We start from the raw sequence: 20909 nt of genomic DNA on the forward strand, positions 1-20909 counted from the left end.
GAAAACAACAAATAAAGGAGCAGCTGTGATCATTAATTATTTACTCTTGAACACCCAGCTGAAGCTTCACTTCCTTTGTGAAAGCTTCCTTGACAAAAATGCTTTCTCTCTCTCTTTCTCTCTCTCTCTCTCTCTCAATGTCTTTGTAGCTCCAGTACTCCTGTATGCATCTAGATTTCAGTCATTATATTATATTGCAATTGTTTATTTTAATATCTATTAAGATTTTCTTGAGAGACCATGCCTTTGTGTCCCGAATGTGTAGCATACACCTGGTGCATTATATGCACAAATAAGTGAATGAATGAATGAATGAATGAAGCAAGCAAGCTACTACATTTTCCTAGTAATGAGATAAGAAGCTTAATTAGGATGGTAAGAATGGAAAGGACAATGTAGAAGAGAGACACGCAAAGAAATCGATAATAATGGTTGACGGTGGGATATGAGCAGTGAAGGAATATTGTTCTGCAGAGTTTTGTAATTATAGTCAATCACAGATACAATTCATTCAGAAAGCTTTTCTCTGAGGATTTTCTGGGGGATGTGAGGGGAATGCTCACACAAATACTTAGAAAAGACGGGTCAGTTGTTTGGTTCTACCCTGTCCTCTGAAACCAGCCCATCTAGGGCAGATATCTCCTGGACATAACGTCTGAGCATTCTGCTCACCCAGAATGAGTCTTAACCATTTCACTATTGCATGAGATAACAAGAGAGACAACCGAATTAAATCAGCTAGGAAAGCGATAAGAGGGTTTTCTTTTGGCCATGCAGGCAAAGCAGGCTTTAGGCATGGACGAGTCATCTGAAAAGCCTGCAGTATATCATGCCTACACCCCAAGAAGCACCGTCCAGCAAGAAATATGCCGGCAGAATGCTGCACACTCCACTCTAGTCCCCAGAACACCTTTCACAGCCACAGGGGTGAGTCACTAGAACAGTAGGCCCGCTGAGCAAGCCATTGACGTTGGACTCTAGACTTCAGTTGCCATTCATCAGCGTCAATATTGGACAGCTCCATCAACAGGGCCCTAGCCTGCACCCAGGACATCTCCATCACCGCGAGACTCACCGCATCCTGACCGCTGAGCACCTCCAGAATGCTGTTGAGCAGTTCGACGCAGTACTTCTTCTCCTGGACCTGGTGCATCAGGTCGTCTTTCTGCTCCAGCAGCTCCTTCAGCTCCTTGGTGATCACAGGAAGCAGGATGTCCCGGCATTCTGGAATGAAGGCAGTTCAGAGCACTTGAGCGTCATTGTTTAGCTGTCTTTTCATTCTGATTTTTAGACAACTTTTCATTAAGTAATGCATGAATACATTCTCCTTGTAAAAATCTAGATGTTAAAGAGGAGGCTACGATTTCCCCAGAACATCATTCATGATTCTGGTCCCTCCCTCCACCTGTTAGGACTGGCCAGAAAAACAGAGCTGCAGCATAATTGAGATCAGACTTTTCTTCCTTTAAAGTTCATTCGGTTGGTATTCTAGTTGTGATTTCTCAGTTAGATTCTATTGCAAAGATCTGAATCCCAGAGAAAAAGCCAGTTTGGAGATTTTTAGATATTAACAGAGATCTCCTTGATAAGTCATTAGACTTTAAATTCTACTTACAAGCGAGCTAAATTAGTAAATTCTCATGGAAAGGTCTAACAGTGATCTCTCCATCCTAGAAGTATTGAAGCAGTAGGCAGCGGCCTATGGGTAGGAATGATAAGGAGGCATTCAAAGTGTCAGATGGAGGGTTGAACTGAATGATGGTTAAACCCCATCAAATACTCTATGATTCCATAAAATATAGGTTCCGAAGAAGTAGCAGGAGAAAGGATACATTTGTTAGAGGGAAAGACAGTGGACATGTTTACATTGTTTACAAGCCGCGGTGGTTGTGGGAGCTGCAGACCAGGCCCCAGCAGAAGGGGTGGCTCGTCGATCTGAAAGTCACCTGCTTTCCAGTTTCCAAACGTGCATCCCCATGAGACAAAGCCTCCTGGTGCTGAGAGTCAGCAAGATTTTAACATTAATAACGTGGCCTGTTTTTCAGGAAGTACTTTTGTCTTCTTGTTAACCATGATTTCTCAGAAACGTCTGGCTCCTCTGTTTTGAGATGAAATAATTTCTCTCATTTGTAATTGGGGCTGTGAAATTATATTAGTCTGTAAGGCTTCAGGAAGCAGCATCTCTAAATTATGGCTTGACGGTCAAGCAAACAAACCCAAATGATGTACAAGATAAACACTGCAGACTGCAGCCTTTGATCAGCCTCTGTGGCAGAGGCCATGGGGCGAGAGGCCACAAGCCCAGCCTGGGGACCCAGTGCCCGGCAAAGGCTGGGAGAGCTGCCATCCAGTGACAAGTCCGAATCGTGATCCAGACCAGGCACTGAGGAACCTGCAGAGCTATGCAACTCTGTGTTGTCATAGAAAAGAGTATTCTTTTGTCCAAGTGGCTGCCGAGAGGAAAATGCCGTGTTTCTGGGCTCTGGTGTGCCCCTTCCTCGAGGAAGTGTCGCCCTGTGGCAGAAGGTGCTGCTGCCTGGCTGCACGGCGACCCTGAGATGTAATATGCTTTCGCAATCATTTCATGACCCAGGGACACTACAAATAAGATGTTCCTGTTCCTCGCCTCCTTCTCCCCAACGTGAGCCCCACAGAAAGAACAAAACAAAGATCCTTGGTCTGCTCTGGAAAACCACGTTGAGGTGCAGCAGACTGAAAATGTATCTGTGGCCCTGGCCGGTTTGGCTCAGCAGTCAGAGCGTCAGCCCGTCAACCAAAGAGTCGTGGGTTCGATTCCAGTCAAGGGCATGTACCTCGGTTGCAGTTCGTCCCCGGCCCTGGTCCGGGTTGTGGGGGAGGCAACCATTGATGTCTCTCTCTCATGTCGATGTTTCTGTCTCTCTCCTTCTCTCCCCCTCCCTCCCACTCTATCTGAAGATAAACAGAAAAATATCCTTGGGTAAGGATTGAAGAGTAAATAAATAAAATTAAAAAGTAATAAAAATGCATCTGTGGCCACGGCCACGAACAGGGCTCAGAGGCAGACCCTCCTGAGAACCACCCGGACGTCCCCGCCTTCCGCAGGTCGGCTCCGCTCCTTCGCTCGCTCTCAGGGTGAAGACACCCCGCCACACAGCCGACCAGGCAGCTCAGATCCCCCTCGCGCTCCCCAACACCACTCCACCGCGAGGTTGTGCTCACCCTGCCCCACCAACCCCTCCGTCTTCTGTGCCAAGTCTCCCACACCGACCTCCACTTCCAGGCTCAGGCCTGACCACAGGAACCCCGAGGGTCTCCAGGTGTTTCCTGTTGAGGGGGCTGGCGAGCTCTGTGGCAGAGCCTTCCCCCTCCCCAGCCACGCCTCCCGCACCGCCTCCTTTCCGGAACTTCTGCGCATCATTTCTTTGCCCCATGCTCTTATCCCCCACCTTCTCACGAACCCCTTCTTGCCATCTAGAGCTTCACTTAGATGCCAAATCCCCTCAGACAATATCCAGACACCCCAACTCTGATGTGGGTCACCCTATTCTGCACTCCTGGAGTGCCCAGACTATACTTCTGTCTTAATATTTGTCACACTCTGTGGGCACTGTCTATGTAACAGGATAACTGGTGAGATTCTTGTCATCATCCCAGGAATAATGCTGAGGCCCGAAGCTGAGAGCAAAAGGTGTAATTGCCCCACATTCTAAATTCATATTGGTGGGGCCACCCCTCGAGGTGTTCGAGAGGTACTGGTTCGGTACGAGCCCTGTACCACCCTGTTTTTGTTTTTTTTTAAATCCTCACACGAGTACATTTTTCCATTTTTGTTCAGATAGAGTAGGAGGGAGAGAGAGAGAAACATTGATATGAGAGAAACACACTGACTGATCGCCTCCTGCGTGCACGGATGAACTGAAGTACACGCCCTTGACTGGGGTCAAACCCACGACTCATCAGTCTGCAGACCAACGCTCTAACCGCTAAGCCAAACTGGCCAGGGCTCCTATACCAATCTGCATGCACCCCACCGCAGAACTGAGGGAGGGTCACAGAGGCCCTTGCATGGAATGCAATGTCCCATGGAGAAGCCACCTCCCTGACACTGAGGTGGCTCATGAAGCATATGAGCATGAGACTGGCACCTCACATCCCGCTCGCGAGATGTTTGCCAGTCTGCAATCCCAGGCACCTCCTGTTCCCGCCAGCAGAATGAAGAGGCTCGAGAACATTCTGCAGCCTCCCTTCTACTGTGGGGGGGAAGGTTAAACACAGTCACACCTTCAGTGTGGCCACCCCGTTTCTAAGCCTGCCAGGGGCAGCCTGCACTTGAAATGTCACTCCACTCCTTGCCAGCCCCTTACTTTGTCACCCGCATGGGTTAATCTACTCCTCACGCCTATTCGATTTTTCACAGGCTTTAAGGTGACACCCGTTCTGCTGTGGCCAAGTTCCTATTGACTGAAAGGCGGATTCAGCTCAGTTCAACCCCCTTGGGGGAGCATGAGGAGCGTGTGGCTGCCAAGGGTCACCCCACCCTTGCCCCGGGCCTTTTGGCGAGCAAGTAATTGAAACCCCCAATTCTCCTGGGCCGGATCTGAGCAGTGTGAGCCCAGCTCTGCTCGGCTGCTTTCCTTCCGTTTGGCTTGGGAGCATCTGCAGATGCCCGAGGCCACTGGGTCTGATCAGGTGGACACACAGGACCCCCACAGTCACCACTCCAGTCTGACAGATAATAATTTGTTCTCACCACCTCCTTCTTCTGGCCTATGTGTCAGGAAGAAAAGCATTCCACCCACCAGGAAATCAATAGCTATCCACAGACGTCATACACAGGTTCGGGGTACGAGCCTCTTACAACTCTACTAGCGTGGCCCCCCCAGCGCACCCTTCACGGGGCACTTCCTTGGCTCCAGAAAACCCTCCTAATCACAGCGTCCGGAGCCGCCCCTCACCCCCTCCCGCCGGCCTCTGTGTGATGGACATCTTCACTTTATGAACCCCGAGGGCCAAAACATCTCTCTCCAGCTAAACAAACACAGCCTAGTTAGAGATTTCAGAACCTGGCGACTGTAAAAACCCTCTTCAGGTATCTTAGGGGAATGAAACCCCAAAACCCCAAGGAAGAGATGTATTTCCAGAGCTTTATTGTAGATAACCGCTTACAGTCCAAACCAAGCTATTGCTTTTTCCGCATGTCCGCAATACTTAACCTAAAACATGCTGTTGTACCCACCCGATAAGCAAATGCCCTATAATGAGATGGTCCTTGCCATGCAGAGCAGTGAGAGCAGGGAGGGTAAATTGATATGTAGATGCTGGAATCTTTAAGAAGACGCATGTGCGTGTCTAAAAATGTCACGCTGATTATAAATGCAATTTGTAAGCTCTGGTATCTCCGTGAGGGGTATTTATATCAATAAGCAGTTACTGTAAGAGGCATTCTGCTCAGGGATAGTAAGTGCTAGTGGGGTATCAGAAATAAGTTAAGAAGATGTTAAGTGCCTTGGGTTGGGTTCTCCAGAAAGCAAGCTCCAAGATGAGGCCAGGGTGAAGGTGACTCCCTTACTAGGAGGTGTTTCAGAAACTACTGGAGGGGGAGTGAGGGCAAGAAGGCCAGGCAGGGTGCGAAAGCAGGCAAGTCTCCCATCGGGGAAGCTCTGGAGACCGAGTCGGCCACAGGGACAAAGCAGCTGGAGCATTTGGCCCTGGGGATGGACAGTCCCGGGCACAAAGCAGGCCCCTACCACCCGAGGGCAGCCCTACGAGGCTGGCGCTGGCTGCCGAGAGAGAAAGCCCTCCTGGAGCTACGCACAGACACGATCATGGATCCCAGGAGGCCCAGGCAGATCCCTGAGAGCTGATGCTGCAGCAACAAATACTCATAGCTGCCAGCAACATCATGAATGTGGTAACATGAGACACAGGCTGGGGTGAGCAGGGGAGACTGTCAAGAGGCCTCTCTGAGATGGAGACCCGTGACTGAGCCCTGAGGGTGAGCAGAGAACCGCCTACAGAGATCTCAGGGGCCAGGCGTTCCAAGCGGAAGCAATGACGTGCAAAGGCCCTGGGGTGGAAATCTGCTTAATTTCTTGGAGGGATTGCATGGAGATAGTTTGGCTGGATTGTGGAAAATGGGGAGCATAATATGAGACAATAAACTTGGAGAGCTTTGCTGGGGCCAGGTCATTAGGCCCCATGGCCCACGGTACAAAATTTGATTACTGGGTGGAGATAAATATGTTTTGTTTTTGTGTTTTTAATGAGGAGGGGAGAGAGGACCTAGAGAGAGGGGTAAAAGAACACTGAGGAGGGAAAGAACACTTTTTGTAGAGGGAAAGAAGGGTAGAATATTTATTGAGCCCCCCGTCCCTGCCAGGCATTCTCTCTATGAAGAAGGCCCTCATGATACCTACTTTGTGGATGAGGAAGCTGAAGCTCAGAGCGATTCAGTAGCTGACCCAAGATCGTGCACCTAGCTGGCGGCACAGCTGGGATTTCAACGCAGGACATGTAACTCCAGAGTCCACGTTCACATCTACTAAGCCACCCTGCCTCCCTACAGTGACAGCGAAGGGGCGAGAAGACGAAAGCTTGCTTCGCTCGCAGGAATCCAGACAGACAGAAGTGGCCAGACCTGGGGTATAGTTTGGAGGCCGTGTTGACATGGAGGAGACGTGCTGCACATGGAGGAGACGTGCTCACCCATGTGTACATACACGCATTTCGAGCATGTGAGTGAGAGAATAATAGACACGTTTTAGGGCTTATCAGATTAGGATCGATTCACGGGGATCATTCTATCGCCGCAACTAGCAAGCAGCGAAAGGCTCCCGTCGACGTGTCTCTGATGGCGAGGAGGGGCTGCAGAGGTGGCCGCCCGTCGTCACACCTCCCGGAGCCGTAGAGCAGGATCGGGTGTTGAAAGCTACTGCGCTTGCGGTTACCCCTTCGCACTTGACGAGATGATTTACCCTGTGTGGCTGCCCATGCCGCCGTCGCCTCCTCCCTGCCAGCGCCCTCATTAAACCCCAATCCAGCTCCACAGAAAGTGCTTTTAGGAAAATAAAAGTGCAGATATGGCCAGTTGAGTCATGACCCCAGATGTGATTTGTTCCCTAACGCTTAGGATGATTGCCGTTGCGATGCCATGCCAGACGGGTGGAGCTCAGCCTTTTCCGACACGGCCTCCCCCACCGCCTCGCCCGGGCTAATAGACGGAAAAGCAAATGAGAGACCTTGGGGCTGAACCAAGTAGCCTGTGTACTGAATAATCCAGGCAGTCTTGAAAAGAGGATTCCCATCAAAGCAATGTGCTCCGTTTCAAATGCGTGCAAGCGGAGAAATGAGTCATTTCTCCTCCGGTAGCCTTTTGACTGCAAAGAGCTGTGTCGTGCATCCCTGGCCCCCATTTGGTTCCCACTCAAGGACATCTGGAATTCACATCATGCATAAGCACTTAGGGCACCTGTTACAACAGTCCTACCACCCTCACCCCTCCAGGGCTTCTTACCAAGACCCACTGCCTCTCTCCTGCACCATCCTCTACAGAATCTCTTAATCCTTTCACCCCAGCCCATCCCCTCTAGAGACTCGTGCAATTGCCTGGCTTCGTGAATTTCAAACTTCACTTAAGCAGAAACTCTTCCAACTTGACGCCTTTCTGAGCTAGTCCATGGTTACATACATACTTGAGTTTTCTCATCAGTAGGAGTCATGATAACGGATTATATATAAATCCTCACCTAAGGATACTTTTTTCCCATTTATCTTCAGACAGAGTAGGAGAGAGAGAGAGTGAGAGAGACACATCGACTGGCTGCCTCCTGCACGACCTGGACCAGGGCCGGGGACGAACCGCAACCAAGGTACGTGCACCTGACTGGAATCGAACCTGCGACTCCTTGGTCCATGGGCAGACGCTCTAACTGCTAAAAAAAACACTGGCCAGGGCCAGATCTATTCTCATCAAGGGCGGAAACCATTTGTCTGGAAAGCCGTCAGAAGTGAAAGGCAGAGGAGTGGAATGTGGGGCGTGAGAGAGACACAACATACGCTGAGCTCCCGCTGGGCTCCAGGCAACGCATGTGAGCCCATCAAATCCTGTTCTGTACATTGTCTCCACTTTACAGATGAGAAAAAAGGAGCTCAGATTGCCCAGGGCAACCACGTGACCTCGTGAACTAGTGTGACCACAACAGAGGCAAGCTTCCGACACAGACCTGTCTGACTCCAGTGCCAACATGAACCCAGCATCATTCACAGGCTCTTGGGTGCAGACAGTGACTCCTGAGCCCTGACTCTGCAAGCTTGAGGCAGCCGCCCTTAAATTTGCTAGCTCTCTCTAGCTCCTTGAACAGAAAATTCAAAACTCTGGTTGGTGGGTTAATGGTTGACAGTCTTGTTTTCTTTAAGGGTAAAGTCCCAGGGGAATAAAAAAACAAACAGAAACCCCAGTCCTGGAATTGAACGACAATGAGCATTCATCAGCTCCGTGATCAGTCTGCTGTCCAGCCACTCATCTCCTTCATTTTTCTACTCCAACCGGACATGTATTCAGCTACGCGTGTACTACAGCTGCCTAGCAAACAGCGGTCATGACCGTCCAATCTTTCACCACCTTTTCCTCGGAAGCGTGAGAGCCTGGGGTGAGATATCTAATCTCGATCGAGTCCTGTCTCCCACAGTTCTGAGCACAGCGCCGGTCACGCAGTAGGGTCCTAAGAAGCCTTAGATGAACAAATGTCTGCTAATTCCACAGAGCGAGCCTGTCTGCTGACACTTAGGGCCACTCTCAGAGTTAGAACTCTATTTGCCGTGGGGTTATTTCAAATGTATTCCTCTGTGCTGTCCTCGAAGAAACCAGACTTACGTGTTCCTTCACCTTCACCCCTCTCCCTGAGCTCCCATTCTGGCAACATCTTCCCCTTCCTGGCTTTACCCTGCACGGAGGCAGGTATGGAGAAGTGGGTACAGCTCTGGATGGAGGGTCTGGAGACCGAGGTTTGAATCCCAGCCTTACCACTGCTAGGCTGTGTGACCTCAGATAGAAATCCCCTTTCTCCAAAATGGCTTTTTCATAAGAGGATCCAAATCACACATTATACAAGTTTAGTTGCAAATTACGTGTAATGTGCTCCGAGATCTACGCCATCCCTGAGAAGTTCTTGAGTGCAAACCAGAGCATGCTGGAACTTCGGCTTTCTTTTAGCTGTCGCTGACGAACACACTTGACAGGCCACCTGGCCCAGGCGTGCTGGATGAAATGGACCTGAGGCTATTATCTGCATCCTTCAAACAAAGCACGCTGTGTCGGAAACACCAAACTCAGTTTCAAGAGGCAGGTATAAATTGAAATAATTGGGATATATTTTCATGTTCCCTTTGTGTGTGGATAGACCAGAGGAGAGCTCAGGCAGCTTCCCCTGAACATCCTCTTACATTTCCGCGTGCGGCTTAGGAAAACAATGCCACTTACCGGCGACCCTCAAGCCGCACTCGAACAATCCTAGTCGCTGCCATGGCGAAACTTACAAATACCGAAAAGAACAAAAAACCAACAGCAGTGTTTTGGATCAATATGAGCATTCAGTATTCCATTGCTGGGGAAAGCGCCCATTAAAAGCCTCTTGTTTACATTTTAAGGCTAACAGAGGGGCCCTTCATTTCAGAGAATTAAATGAGAAAATTCCCCTGGATTCGAGCATTAGCAAAATGGAATGGTTGTGTGATTGTTTCCAATCATCCCTCCCTCACCTTCCCCATAACAGCTCCAGAGGAGAGGAGGCTGGGGTCCCGCTCACATGTAGCCCCACACATTTAAAACCGAGTGTTGTTTATTACAAAGGGAAAACAGAAAAGTACATACATTTCAAACCAGCTAAGAAACTGGAAACACACTTCAAAGAGGCAGAAGCGGGGAAATCACTGTCATTTTCTCCCCCTTTAAACGAGAATGAAAATGGGGAGAATTTCTCCTTCTGGCCTGGTTTCGTTTCTAATAGGACTCCGCTGAGAAAGTGGAGGATGGCGGCAGCCCTGGGGGGCAGAGGCTCGCCGGCTTCATTTTCTCCGTTTCTCCGACGAGCCGACAGAGCCCTCCCCTGAAGGCCCAGGCAGAAGTGATTTAAAAAATGAATCGCACACTTAGGCCCACTATTTAAATGAAAGGATCAAAGAGATTCTGTTTGGCCTCTAAAGCTAATGAAGAAGAAACTGGGCAACGAATGAGAAGGGAGGAAATACGGAGAATAAATGTCAGTCAATGACCTGTAATGAGCTTTCTTACGAAGAGAGGACAATCTATGGCCCTTGCCGTGGGGCAGAGCGAGTGTAATAAAGAAACAGCCCACTGATGGGAACAGTCTAAAAAACACACACAGTGAAACATACTGCGTTTGCAAACGTGCTCAGTCCCTGCTGATAAATCTCACATTGTACTCTATGAAACGGACAATAATATTTTATTTGGGGCATGACGTGTCGGTGTATTTATTACTGGGCATGTGGACGCCAACAAAGAAGAAAAGAGGAAAGGAGATGGCATGCCAATGTAAAAGTTAACGTAAGGCTCCCATCGCCCATAAAACGTGGCTCCTCACTTGCAGGACAGACGACCAGCATGGCCAAGGAAAGCGTCCAAGTTCTCACGTTTGCTGCGCACTGAGGACGAAAAGAACCCACTCCTTTTGCGAAACACAGCTTTCTGCGGCACGGAATTCTTAGAGAAATTGTTCAGACTGCCTTCTAAAGTTCACGTCCTACACTGAGTTCAGCAGTGACTAGCTGCTTTTGACATTCAACGGTGGAATTTTAGCTCTGAAAAGACCTTGAGAAGAGCTGGTGGTTTTGGCTCCCTGGACTGTGTTACGTGGCCACGCAAAGCAGGGGCACAGTAATGGACGAGAGCTCCTGACTGCGTGCGTGTCCTTCCCCCACACCTTCATGGGCTTTTGAAGAGAATGAACATTTACCGAGTGCCCAGCCTCACACGGGTGCAGGGATGGAGAGTGCAGCAGAGTAGTAAGAAACCAGGAAAATGAAGAAGCTGAGACAAATGGGGATGAACGTCTGGAAGGGCTGAACAGTTAACAGTCAGCAGATAAGTCACAAGCCCCTCCCCTCCCTGAGTGAAGATGCCTAAGAACATGGGGTTGAAATCACCATCGTCAGGGAGGTAGATAACAAAACCAGTTAGGTCCAGCCTAATCCAAGACGGAGGTGAAAGGAACCAGAAGATGACCCTGTTTTATGTAATACACCAGCCTACTAAACAACACACCCGGAAATCTAATGACTATTCTGTTGAGGTGTTTCCCTGGGACCTCCCCTAAAATTCCCACCTATATAAAATAGATGAAACCTCCAGGAAAAAGGACACCAGCGTCCACTCCGCTTTGGAAAAGCCCGGACTTCCCCCTTCGCCAGGTGTGTGCTTTGCTTCTTCTACCCTAAGCTCTAAGGGTCCAGATGGGACTTGCATCCAGGGCAGCAATAGGCAGTGGCAGCTGGTCCCGGATTTACCCTGATCCTGTCTCCAGGGCCCTTCTGGCCCAAGCTTTAATAAACGTACTCTCTCGTTCACCTGACTTATGTCTGGACATTTTTCCTGCATGAGTCAAGAACCTGGAGGTCTCCTGACATGCGTAAGGTTCCAGTCCGTGCTGGGGCAAGGCCACCTCCCAGTGCAGAAGTGGTCCGGTGACAATATGACCAGGATGTAGGTGGTAAAGATCAAGAGAAGGGAGCAGATCTGAGGCTCATATAAGAGTCAAGGGCCTTCGTGCCTCACCGAAAGTGAAAACTGAGGCACAAGGAGAGTGGGGGGCTAGCTCCAAATGACTGGCAGAAAAATGATGGAAGAGGAGAAGGTTTTCATGAACTCGATGAATGCAATTTTAGAAATGTTGAGTTTGACATTCAGACGCAGATGTCAAAGGGACAGCTGGGTAAATGTGTCTGAAAATGATCTAGAACAAAAGGTTAAGCATGAATTCAACTCTATGAAAGACACATTAAACATGGATGCCTCCCACCAAGAATTTATAATGGGCAATTACAGTGCATTTAGCAGAGACCGGGTGGCTTATTAAAGTTTATTTGGTGATGATCAAGAAGGCCACGATGAAGTGAAAAGAAAGAGAAGAAAAAGGAGAGGGAAGAAGACAAGGAAGACAGAGAGGAGAAAGAGAAAGCGAAGGTAGAGAAGGAAAAACCTCAGGTACTGGGGTCTGGATGGGGACTGACTCAGCAACACGAATACTGGGAATCTGAAAGAAGGGAGCTCAAGGGGGCTTGGAAACATGAGATTTTTCACTTGAATTTTTAAACTTATTTATTTATTTAATTTAATTTTGTGCATCCTCACCGGAGGATATTTTTTTCCATTGATTTTTAGAGAGAGTGGAAAGGAGGGAAGGAGGGGGAGAGAGGGAAAGGGAGAGAGAGAGAAAAACATGGATATGAGAGAGACACATCAATCAGCTGCCTCACGCACACACCCTGACCTGGGCCGGGGATGGAACCTGCAACCCAGGTACATGCCCTTGATTGGGAATCAAACCCGTGACCCTTCGGTGCACAGGCTGTCACTCTAACCATGGAGCAACACCGGCCAGGGCTTCACTTGACATTTTTAGAGCATCACAAGGACAAGGTTTAGACAGAGCCCGCAGAGGGTGAAGCAGCCAGAACTGCCAGGTGGATCTAACAGTAAATCCGTCCACATTGTCACTTCACAAGTAGTGCCGGTTGAGTGGGAGCTGGGGGCGGGGCTCTCTGGGAACAATGGCTGAGGACAGTGAGAACCTACAGTGCACTGACTGTTGAAGCCGGGATGGAATGTAGCGAAAGCCCGGCCTTCTCCCTCCAGGACTCTCTGTGGAGCATCACCCACAGCCTACGAGCCCACGACAACGGGAGAGGAAGAGAAAGAACTGTCAGCATCCAGGAGGCTCCACCTCATTCCTCTGATGCACTTAGTAAGTACCAGGCCACATGGCACGAGTTGCAGAGTCAGGCAGGGTGGGGAATGTTCAGCCCTTGGGCTGTATAAGGCCCATGAAGTCAAGAGCAGCCAACATCACACGCCTCACCAAATTAGCCTGACCAAATACAGCAGGCTAATGTCTAACTTGATAATGTTGTGTGGCCTGAGAATGATGTTATCTATATCCAAATGGCCCTTGGCAGAGAGAAAGGGTCCCCAGCCCTGGTAGAGTGTGGATGTTAACAGCAGGAATCTTAGTTACTGTCCTTATAACCTTGGGCAAGCGACTTAATCTCGTATATCTGTGTTTCTTTATCTGTAAAGTAGAGATATCAGATCACCTCCCTTCACAAGACTGTGAGAATGAAATAAGATAATATATTCAAAACACTTGGAGAAAGTAGCACACCTGGCCCATGATAAGCACTATAAAACTATAAGCTCTTATTATTTATTTTTTAAAATATTCAGATGTAACTTTCTGGGCAATGGAAATAGGCTATATCTTGACATGTGTGGTGGTTGCATGGGTGTGCACATATGTAAAAAATTCACTGAGCTGTGCACTTGAGATGTGTACATTTAACTACATATTCTACCAAAACTAAACAGATATATTGCTATCAGGTAGGCATTATTATCTTCCCTGTTGAACAAGTGAACGCAGTGAAGTTTGAGGAAATCGAGCACACTGCCAGGTACTGCACTGAGTCTCACTTAGGTATTTGGACTCCAGAGTCTGTGTGCACGTAAAGACTGAGCACAGTTCCTGTGTCATCTGAGCCTGGGTCCTTGATAGGATTCAAGGCAGCAGTTCCCCAAAGAGGCTGTCCCCAACTCTCCTTGGAGCATCTTCTGCATAAAGAGAAAGCAGCTTCTCCCTCCTCTCTCCCAGTCTCTCTCCCACCTCCACTGTCTTCTCAGCTCAGCTCAGTTCCATTGTCTCATAAAGTATTTAAACCAAAATCCCAGTCAACCTGGCTGGTGATAAAGTGCACACATCCCATCAGGGAAACACCCAGCAGAGAACTGGTGGTGATTAAGGACTGAAGGGAACGCCCCCTCCCCCAGCTCTCCAAACTCCCCGGGTCCAAAGATTTCCTAGTGCCCATCCTCAGACGCATGCAGCTCCCACCAGAGAAGAGTGAGTGATCATCATTTAAGAGATGCTGTAGAAATTAATTTTGCATGCCTCCTTCATTAGCAGTGCGTCTGAATTAACTTGACTATGCAAGTTATCCTGTTAATCTTTGATGCTAAAAAAGAATGCATCATCATTAACCTCCCTAGCCCTGAGTTTAGCAATGTAGTCTTTTTATTAACTGTAATAGACGTGGCATTATTTCTTGGCATCTCAGCACTCTACCTATCTATATGCAGCTCCACCAGTCACTTTGTAACATCTCTGAGGATTCAGAAGCCCATTTTTCAAACATTTGACTAACTGCCCATAACTGACCAGAAGTTGACTATGCGCCCCCCCACCCCACCCCGATTCCTCTAAATGAGAATACATTTCCCACTGGAGGAGCATTGTAGAAAAAAACCACACACATAATGGCCTGTGGCACAAGGAGACATGAATGAGTTCTGTGTGATATTGATGACCGGCAGGCTCATGCCAGGCTAGCAGTAACTGGCCGTCAATGCTCCCGGATCTCTGGGTAACTAAGTTACAAGTGAGCAGAAACTTTGCTTCAGGGAAAACAAATTAAACAGTATTCAACAGTGTTGAAGGCAGTGGAAAAATCACCCAAATAGAGTAACTTAGTACATTTTTCTTTCCATGTATTCTGATTTGCATTAATTACAGGCTAAAGAAAGTTACCTGTCTATACCCCCATTTGATGAATAATTGCAATACTCCTATTACATTCATTTCATACATTCTAATCTGTAAAATGTAATAACAGTGGGAACATGTTTGATAAATTTCACTTTGCCACCTTTTCCTTCCACTCACACCCTCTCATGAATAACAAGATAATCAGAAATTAATGTTCTTCTTTGAAGGGGAACACAAGACAAAAATGAGGTCTAAAATAGAGCATTAGTCCCTGAAAAATAAAGCCAGCTTCTGTTCTCAATAAGTGCAATGGCATACAGTTTATCATTGAAAATATACACAAATGTACCTATATACAAAACTAAATTGGCTACCAATCCATCTGTTTAGCTTGTAGGAGAGTTACCAATAATGAGATTGTCAATATTTCTGAGTTCATCTCTGGGATATAGATAGTTTTTATGTTTTCCTCTTAGATCTAATCATTGTTTTGCTGGCTGCTACATTAAAAAGGCATGCTATGAGTCAGAAAGAAACGACTCGGCTACATGTATCCTCAAAGGGCCTAGAGCATTCAAAAGGGCAGCAGGAAATATACTTTCTGAGCTTTAGTTAACCATTGTTTTTGCCAGTGTGAAACTTACCATGTACTCCTCATCATTTACAGTCTGCACTGTTATTTATTTAATAGTTTTAATAAAGTAGAATCATTGTCTGTTTACATTTATTTTAAATTAAAAATATATTACTTGAAATGGAAAACCTGTATCCTTGCTATAGATGGCAAAGGTAAGAGTAACAATCAATACTATGAAAACAAACCTTTTTTGTTAAATTCTAAGAGGAGCTTAAGCCTGAGATCTGCTCCCACTTTGTTGTCAAAGGACGTTAGTAAAGGATTAAAACAAAATGTGAAAGGTATACAGTCTTTGACACAATGATTAAAAGAGAGTTGAAAGAAAATGAATGACCCGTTTCTGTGATACAGTGATTTACCTGTGCATACCCAAAATTATCCTTCATGCCAAGGAAAGTAATCTTGCATATGGTGATACATATCCACATTTTGAGAAACAGGTAAAGAAAGAAATCAAAACCGGGATTCCTTTCTGCAACCAACTTGTGGTGTGACCTTGGGCAGGTCATGTCCACTCTGTGGACCGGTTTCCTCAGCTACAAAATGGGGAGGTTCGACTGGGCAATCTCTCCAAGGACGCGCTCAGCTCTGCGTGTCTGTGCTTTGCGAAAGCTTGAACTAGAGCGCTACAGTATCTCATCATCATCTAAAGTATGTGCTTGTTGATTGCATTTACCCTGTTATCTGAAAGTCTTACCAGGGAGAAATCACAAAGATTTGAAAAGATCAGCTACTTTGGAGAAAAAAAAAAGCCTTTTGAAGCTGTTGTGGTGGGGGAAAAAAATCAATAAAATCGACTGGACTCCAGGCACAACGGAAGCGGACTGTCCAGGATACAGGGCCGCACATCCCTCGGCGGGGAGAGCCAGTCGGCAAAGCGCCGCCTTTCAACGTGGCCTTACAAACCACCGCATCACTTGCCCGGGTCGAGCGCAGTTTACGCCAGGTGAGTAATAGGGGACGCTGATTCAATCAGGCTCATCTTCCCTTCCTAGAGAAAAGCAGACTGAGGGGAAAACACACACACCACCACCGCCCAGATTAGTAGTTAAAAACAAGCTAAGTAAGGAAGACAGCGGCGGGCAGGACCAAGGGAGGGTGAGTGCATGAGAGAGTGTGAGTGTGTGAGCGAGTGTGAGTGGACGTGCAGGTGGACGACCAAACCCGAGCAGTGCAGAGATGTGGAGCAGAAGGTCCCTGTGCTGTGGACGGAGCAGCCGGCTATGCGGTGAGCGGCCCTTCAGGGCCTTCTCCCTGCGCCGCGGGGAGGTCCCCCCATTTTGGAAGATCCCAGGTCTTCCCTGGGAGGAGGCAGTGGGAGCGGCCAGGGCCCAGCAACCTGAGCCACCAGCACACCTGGCACCATCGGACCAGTGGACACCCTGTGTCAACACAGAGTAGTGCACAGTAGTGGAGCTCCCGAGGTGCCGGTCTCAGAAGCCACAGACAGCCTGGAGCCCAGCACCATCCCCCACAGTAGCAGCCTGATCAGAGGCCAGATATACCCCCAGCAACAGAGGCTGGAGGGCAGACATCCATCCCCAGGCAACAGAAGCACAGACCAGCGGCTGAGACCCACCCCCAAAAAGCTGAGCAGGGGTTGAGCCCCATGGGGCAGCAGCACACCCCAGCCGCCGGCGGCGGGACCTGGGGCTCCACAGAGGCCTGTGCGGAAAGGAGGAAGTGAAACTGTCATTATTCGCAGATGACATGATACTATACATAGAAAACCCCAAAGACTCCATCAAAAATCTACTAGACTTAATAAATGAATTTGGCAAAGTAACAGGATACAAAATGAACGTCAAGAAATCGACGGCATTTTATACACTAATGACGAAGTCACAGAAAGAGAAACTAAAAAAAATCCCATTTACCATCGCAGCAAAAAAATTATGATACCTAGGAATAAAATTAACCAAAGAAATAAAAGACCTATTTGCAGAAAACTACAGGTCATTGACAAAAGGAAGACAGGAAGATATAAAAAAGTGGAAGCACATACCTTGTTCATGGATTGGAAGAATCAACATCATTAAAATGTCCATACTACCCAAAGCAATCTATAGATTCAATGCAATCCCCATGAAAATACCAACGACATACTTCACAGAACTAGTACAAATATTTCAAAAGTTCATATGGAACCAAAAAAGACCCTGAATAGCCTCAATAATCTTGAAAAAGAAGAACAAAGTTGGAAGGATCACATTACCAGATTTCAGGTTATACTACAAAGCCACTGTAATGAAAACAGCCTGGTACTCAATGGAACAGAATAGAGAACCCAGAAATGGACCCAAGACAATATGCTCAATTAATATTTGACAAAGGTGGCAAGAGCATACAGTGGAATAAAGACAGCCTCTTTAATAAACGGTGTTGGGAAAATTGGACAGCTACACGCAAAAAAAAAAAAAAAGAAACTAGACCATCAACTTACACCATACACAAGAACAAACTCAAAATGGATAAAACACTTAAATGTGACTCAAGAATCCATAAAAATCCTAGAAGAAATAGTAGACAACAAATTTCAGACATCATACACAGCAGAATTTTCACTGATACATCACCTAAAGCAACAGAAACAAAGGAGAAAATGAACACATGGGACTACATCAAACTCAAAACTTCTGCACAGCAAAAGAAACAACCATCAAAAGGCAACCCACTATATGGGAGAGCATAATTGCCAATGATACATCAGATAAGGGGTTAATTTCCAATATATATAGAGTGCTCTTACAGCTCAATAAAAGGAAGACAAAGAACCCAATTAAAAAATGGGCAGAGGAACTAAATAGACACCTCTCCAAACAGGACATACAAATGGCTAAGAGACATATGAAGAAATGCTCAATGTCACTAATCATCAGAGAGATGCAAATTAAAACAACAATGAGGTATCACCTCACACCTGTCAGAATGGCCGCCATCAACAAATCATCAAACAACAAGTGTTGGTGAGGTTGTGGAAAAATGGGGACTCTAGTACACTGCTGGTGGGAATGCAGACTGGTGCAGCCACTATGGAAAACAATATTAAAAAAACAAAAATAAAAAAGCAAAAATTAAAAATTGAACTTCCATTTGACCCAGTGATCCCACTTCTAGGAATATACCCTAAGAAGCCTGAAACACCAATCAGAAAAAATATATGTACCCCCATGTTTGTAGCAGCACTATTTACAATAACTAAGTTCTAGAAACAGCCCAAATGTTCATCAGTAGACAAATGGATAAAAAAGCTGTGGTACATATACACAATGGAGTATCATGCAGCTGTAAGAAAGAAAGATCTCTTATCCTTTGAGATGACATGGAGGGATCTGGAAAGCATTATCCTAAGCGAAACAAGCCAAGCAGAGAAAGACAAATATCACATGATCTCACTTATTTGTGGAATATAATGAACATAACAATCGGAGGAATGGGGTAGTCCCAGTGACGTGGAAGTAGGGTACAGACTGACAATCCCCAGAAGAGGGGTAGGGGGGAGAGATAAACCACAGAACTTATATGCATGTATGCATGCACAGTGGACATGGACAATAAAGCTGGGGACAGGGCGGGGAGGGTGGGGGAGGGGGATATCAGTGGGGGAAAAAGGAGAAACATCTGTAACAAAAATAATTAAATAAAATAATTTAAAAAAAACAAGCTAAGTAACTGTAAGAGTGCTCATTTGAAAGATCTGATGTAGTTAAGCAAATTTCTTCATCTGCAAAAGAATGACAAACTACAAGGTTCCTATAAAAATTATAAAAAATAACTATTATCATAATATATATGTGTGTATATATATGTGTGTATATACATATATCTCCTCTTACACAGTTTTTATTTTTTTCCTATCTTAATATTCTGAGAGAGTCAATTTAGGCAACTTTTAATTTTTAATGCTCTACGTTGACTCCAACTCTGAACTGATAATAATGAAAATGAATATAATAATTACCGATAAATAATTTATGAAAAAATAATAATTATATTCATTTTAAGCTCCCACTTATGGAGCATTTTTATCATCCAGGGAATATGCTAAGCATGATTTCATTTAATATTCTCATCAACCCTATTCTTGTCCTCATTTTCCAGATAAGCTGAGAAGCAATGAAGTGACGTGACTTTTCCGAAGTCCCTGATGGACATACTCAGACTGCGAAACACAATGAATGAACCCTGAAGTCGTCTCCAGAACTCAACAAGTCTCTGGTAAAAAGATCATCCAAGAAACCCTCTTTATACATTGAGGCGAAAGTCAAGATCATGGGGGAAAAGAAATCAAAGGTTACCAAAATCTAGTTCAATAAATTGAGAAAAGGATGAATATTCACAGTTCTGAAGCTCTCGTGTTTCTTGCATTTTTAAAATAGCATTTTAGATGTTACAAACAAGACAGATCTGAAAACCATCCAGCCCTCTCTTCTCAAGTCCTGAGGCGCTTTGCTCATGTTTCTACTGCAGAATATCCATCCTGCATTTTAATAAAGAGTGCCTTTTTGCAAATGAAAACTCCTTGAGGACTTCACTTTATTTTTGCCAACTTTTTATTTTCTGAATGGCTACTCGATGCTTTGTTTATAGCCAGGAATCCATAGACATTTATGGAATTGGAAAACTTGTCCTAAATATTGTCTCTCTTCATTACCAAGGTGGCCCGATCTCTCCTGTGGGGCATTTGAGACATCAGAGAGGCAGTCAGAGACGCAGGTCTTGAGGTGAAAGCAAAGCTACACTAGAGCTAACGTCTGGGTACTGTGAGCGCAGGGATGGCACCGAGCCACCAGCGTGGCTGCACACCCCTAGGCCAGAGCGGGCAGAGCCACGCTGGATGGGGGCTGACAACTCAGCCTGCGTGGCTGCTGACAACTCAGCCCGCGTGGCTGCTGACTGACTGGATTTGCTCCGGGACAGACTCCCGTCTCCGTGGTCCTCACTTCTGACCCGCAGGCACGGAGCAGCGCGGGAGAGCTGCATCGCCCAGCCGTGCGTGCCGAGGATGGCCCACTTACCAGACCAACCAGGAACAGGAGACACTGGGAGGGCTCCCCGGCATTCCCCCTAGGTTGGCAAGAGAGGGAAAGGGAGCAGCTGCTTAAATCCAGGTCTGGGGAGCAAGACGCTGCCAGAAGGCCGGCCCAGGGCGGCCTGGATGCCAGAGCCGCTGCCCGTCTGGGGGACGAGAGCAGGAAAGCCCTCTCCGCTCCACCCACAAACCCCAGGGGCTGTCTCTTGCTGTATATGGCCAGAGACCTCATGATGAACTAGGAAGTGGGGATAACATATCATGTGCTCAGAGAATTATTTTCTCCGTTTCCTTTGAACCACAGTACAAGCTATTCTGCTGTTCGCTGATAGCAGGTCCTACTATCTATCAAGATTTGCAATTCACTGTAGGCCCCTGGAACACCACAAATTTTCCTGGGAGGCAACTGGGACCTGCAGGATTTCTCAGCACAGGCCTCTCTTGCTCCCTGGACTGTAATTGATTTTAAAACGTGCGGCTGCCA

General features: G+C 46.9%; 1 protein-coding gene across 1 annotated transcript in view; it reads right to left on the reverse strand.

Moving 5' to 3' along the window:
• The window catches only part of DOCK2 (dedicator of cytokinesis 2), a 364075-nt gene that overhangs the window by 231039 nt on the left and 112127 nt on the right, over positions 1-20909 (reverse strand). Inside the window, exon 26 of the mRNA XM_036240222.1 lies at positions 1076-1224. Within this exon, the coding sequence (XP_036096115.1) occupies positions 1076-1224 (149 nt within the window). The remainder of the gene's footprint in view (positions 1-1075; positions 1225-20909) is intronic.

This window comes from Molossus molossus, unplaced genomic scaffold (genome assembly GCF_014108415.1).
Source record: "Molossus molossus isolate mMolMol1 unplaced genomic scaffold, mMolMol1.p scaffold_m16_p_4, whole genome shotgun sequence".
Classification (NCBI taxonomy): domain Eukaryota; kingdom Metazoa; phylum Chordata; class Mammalia; order Chiroptera; family Molossidae; genus Molossus; species Molossus molossus.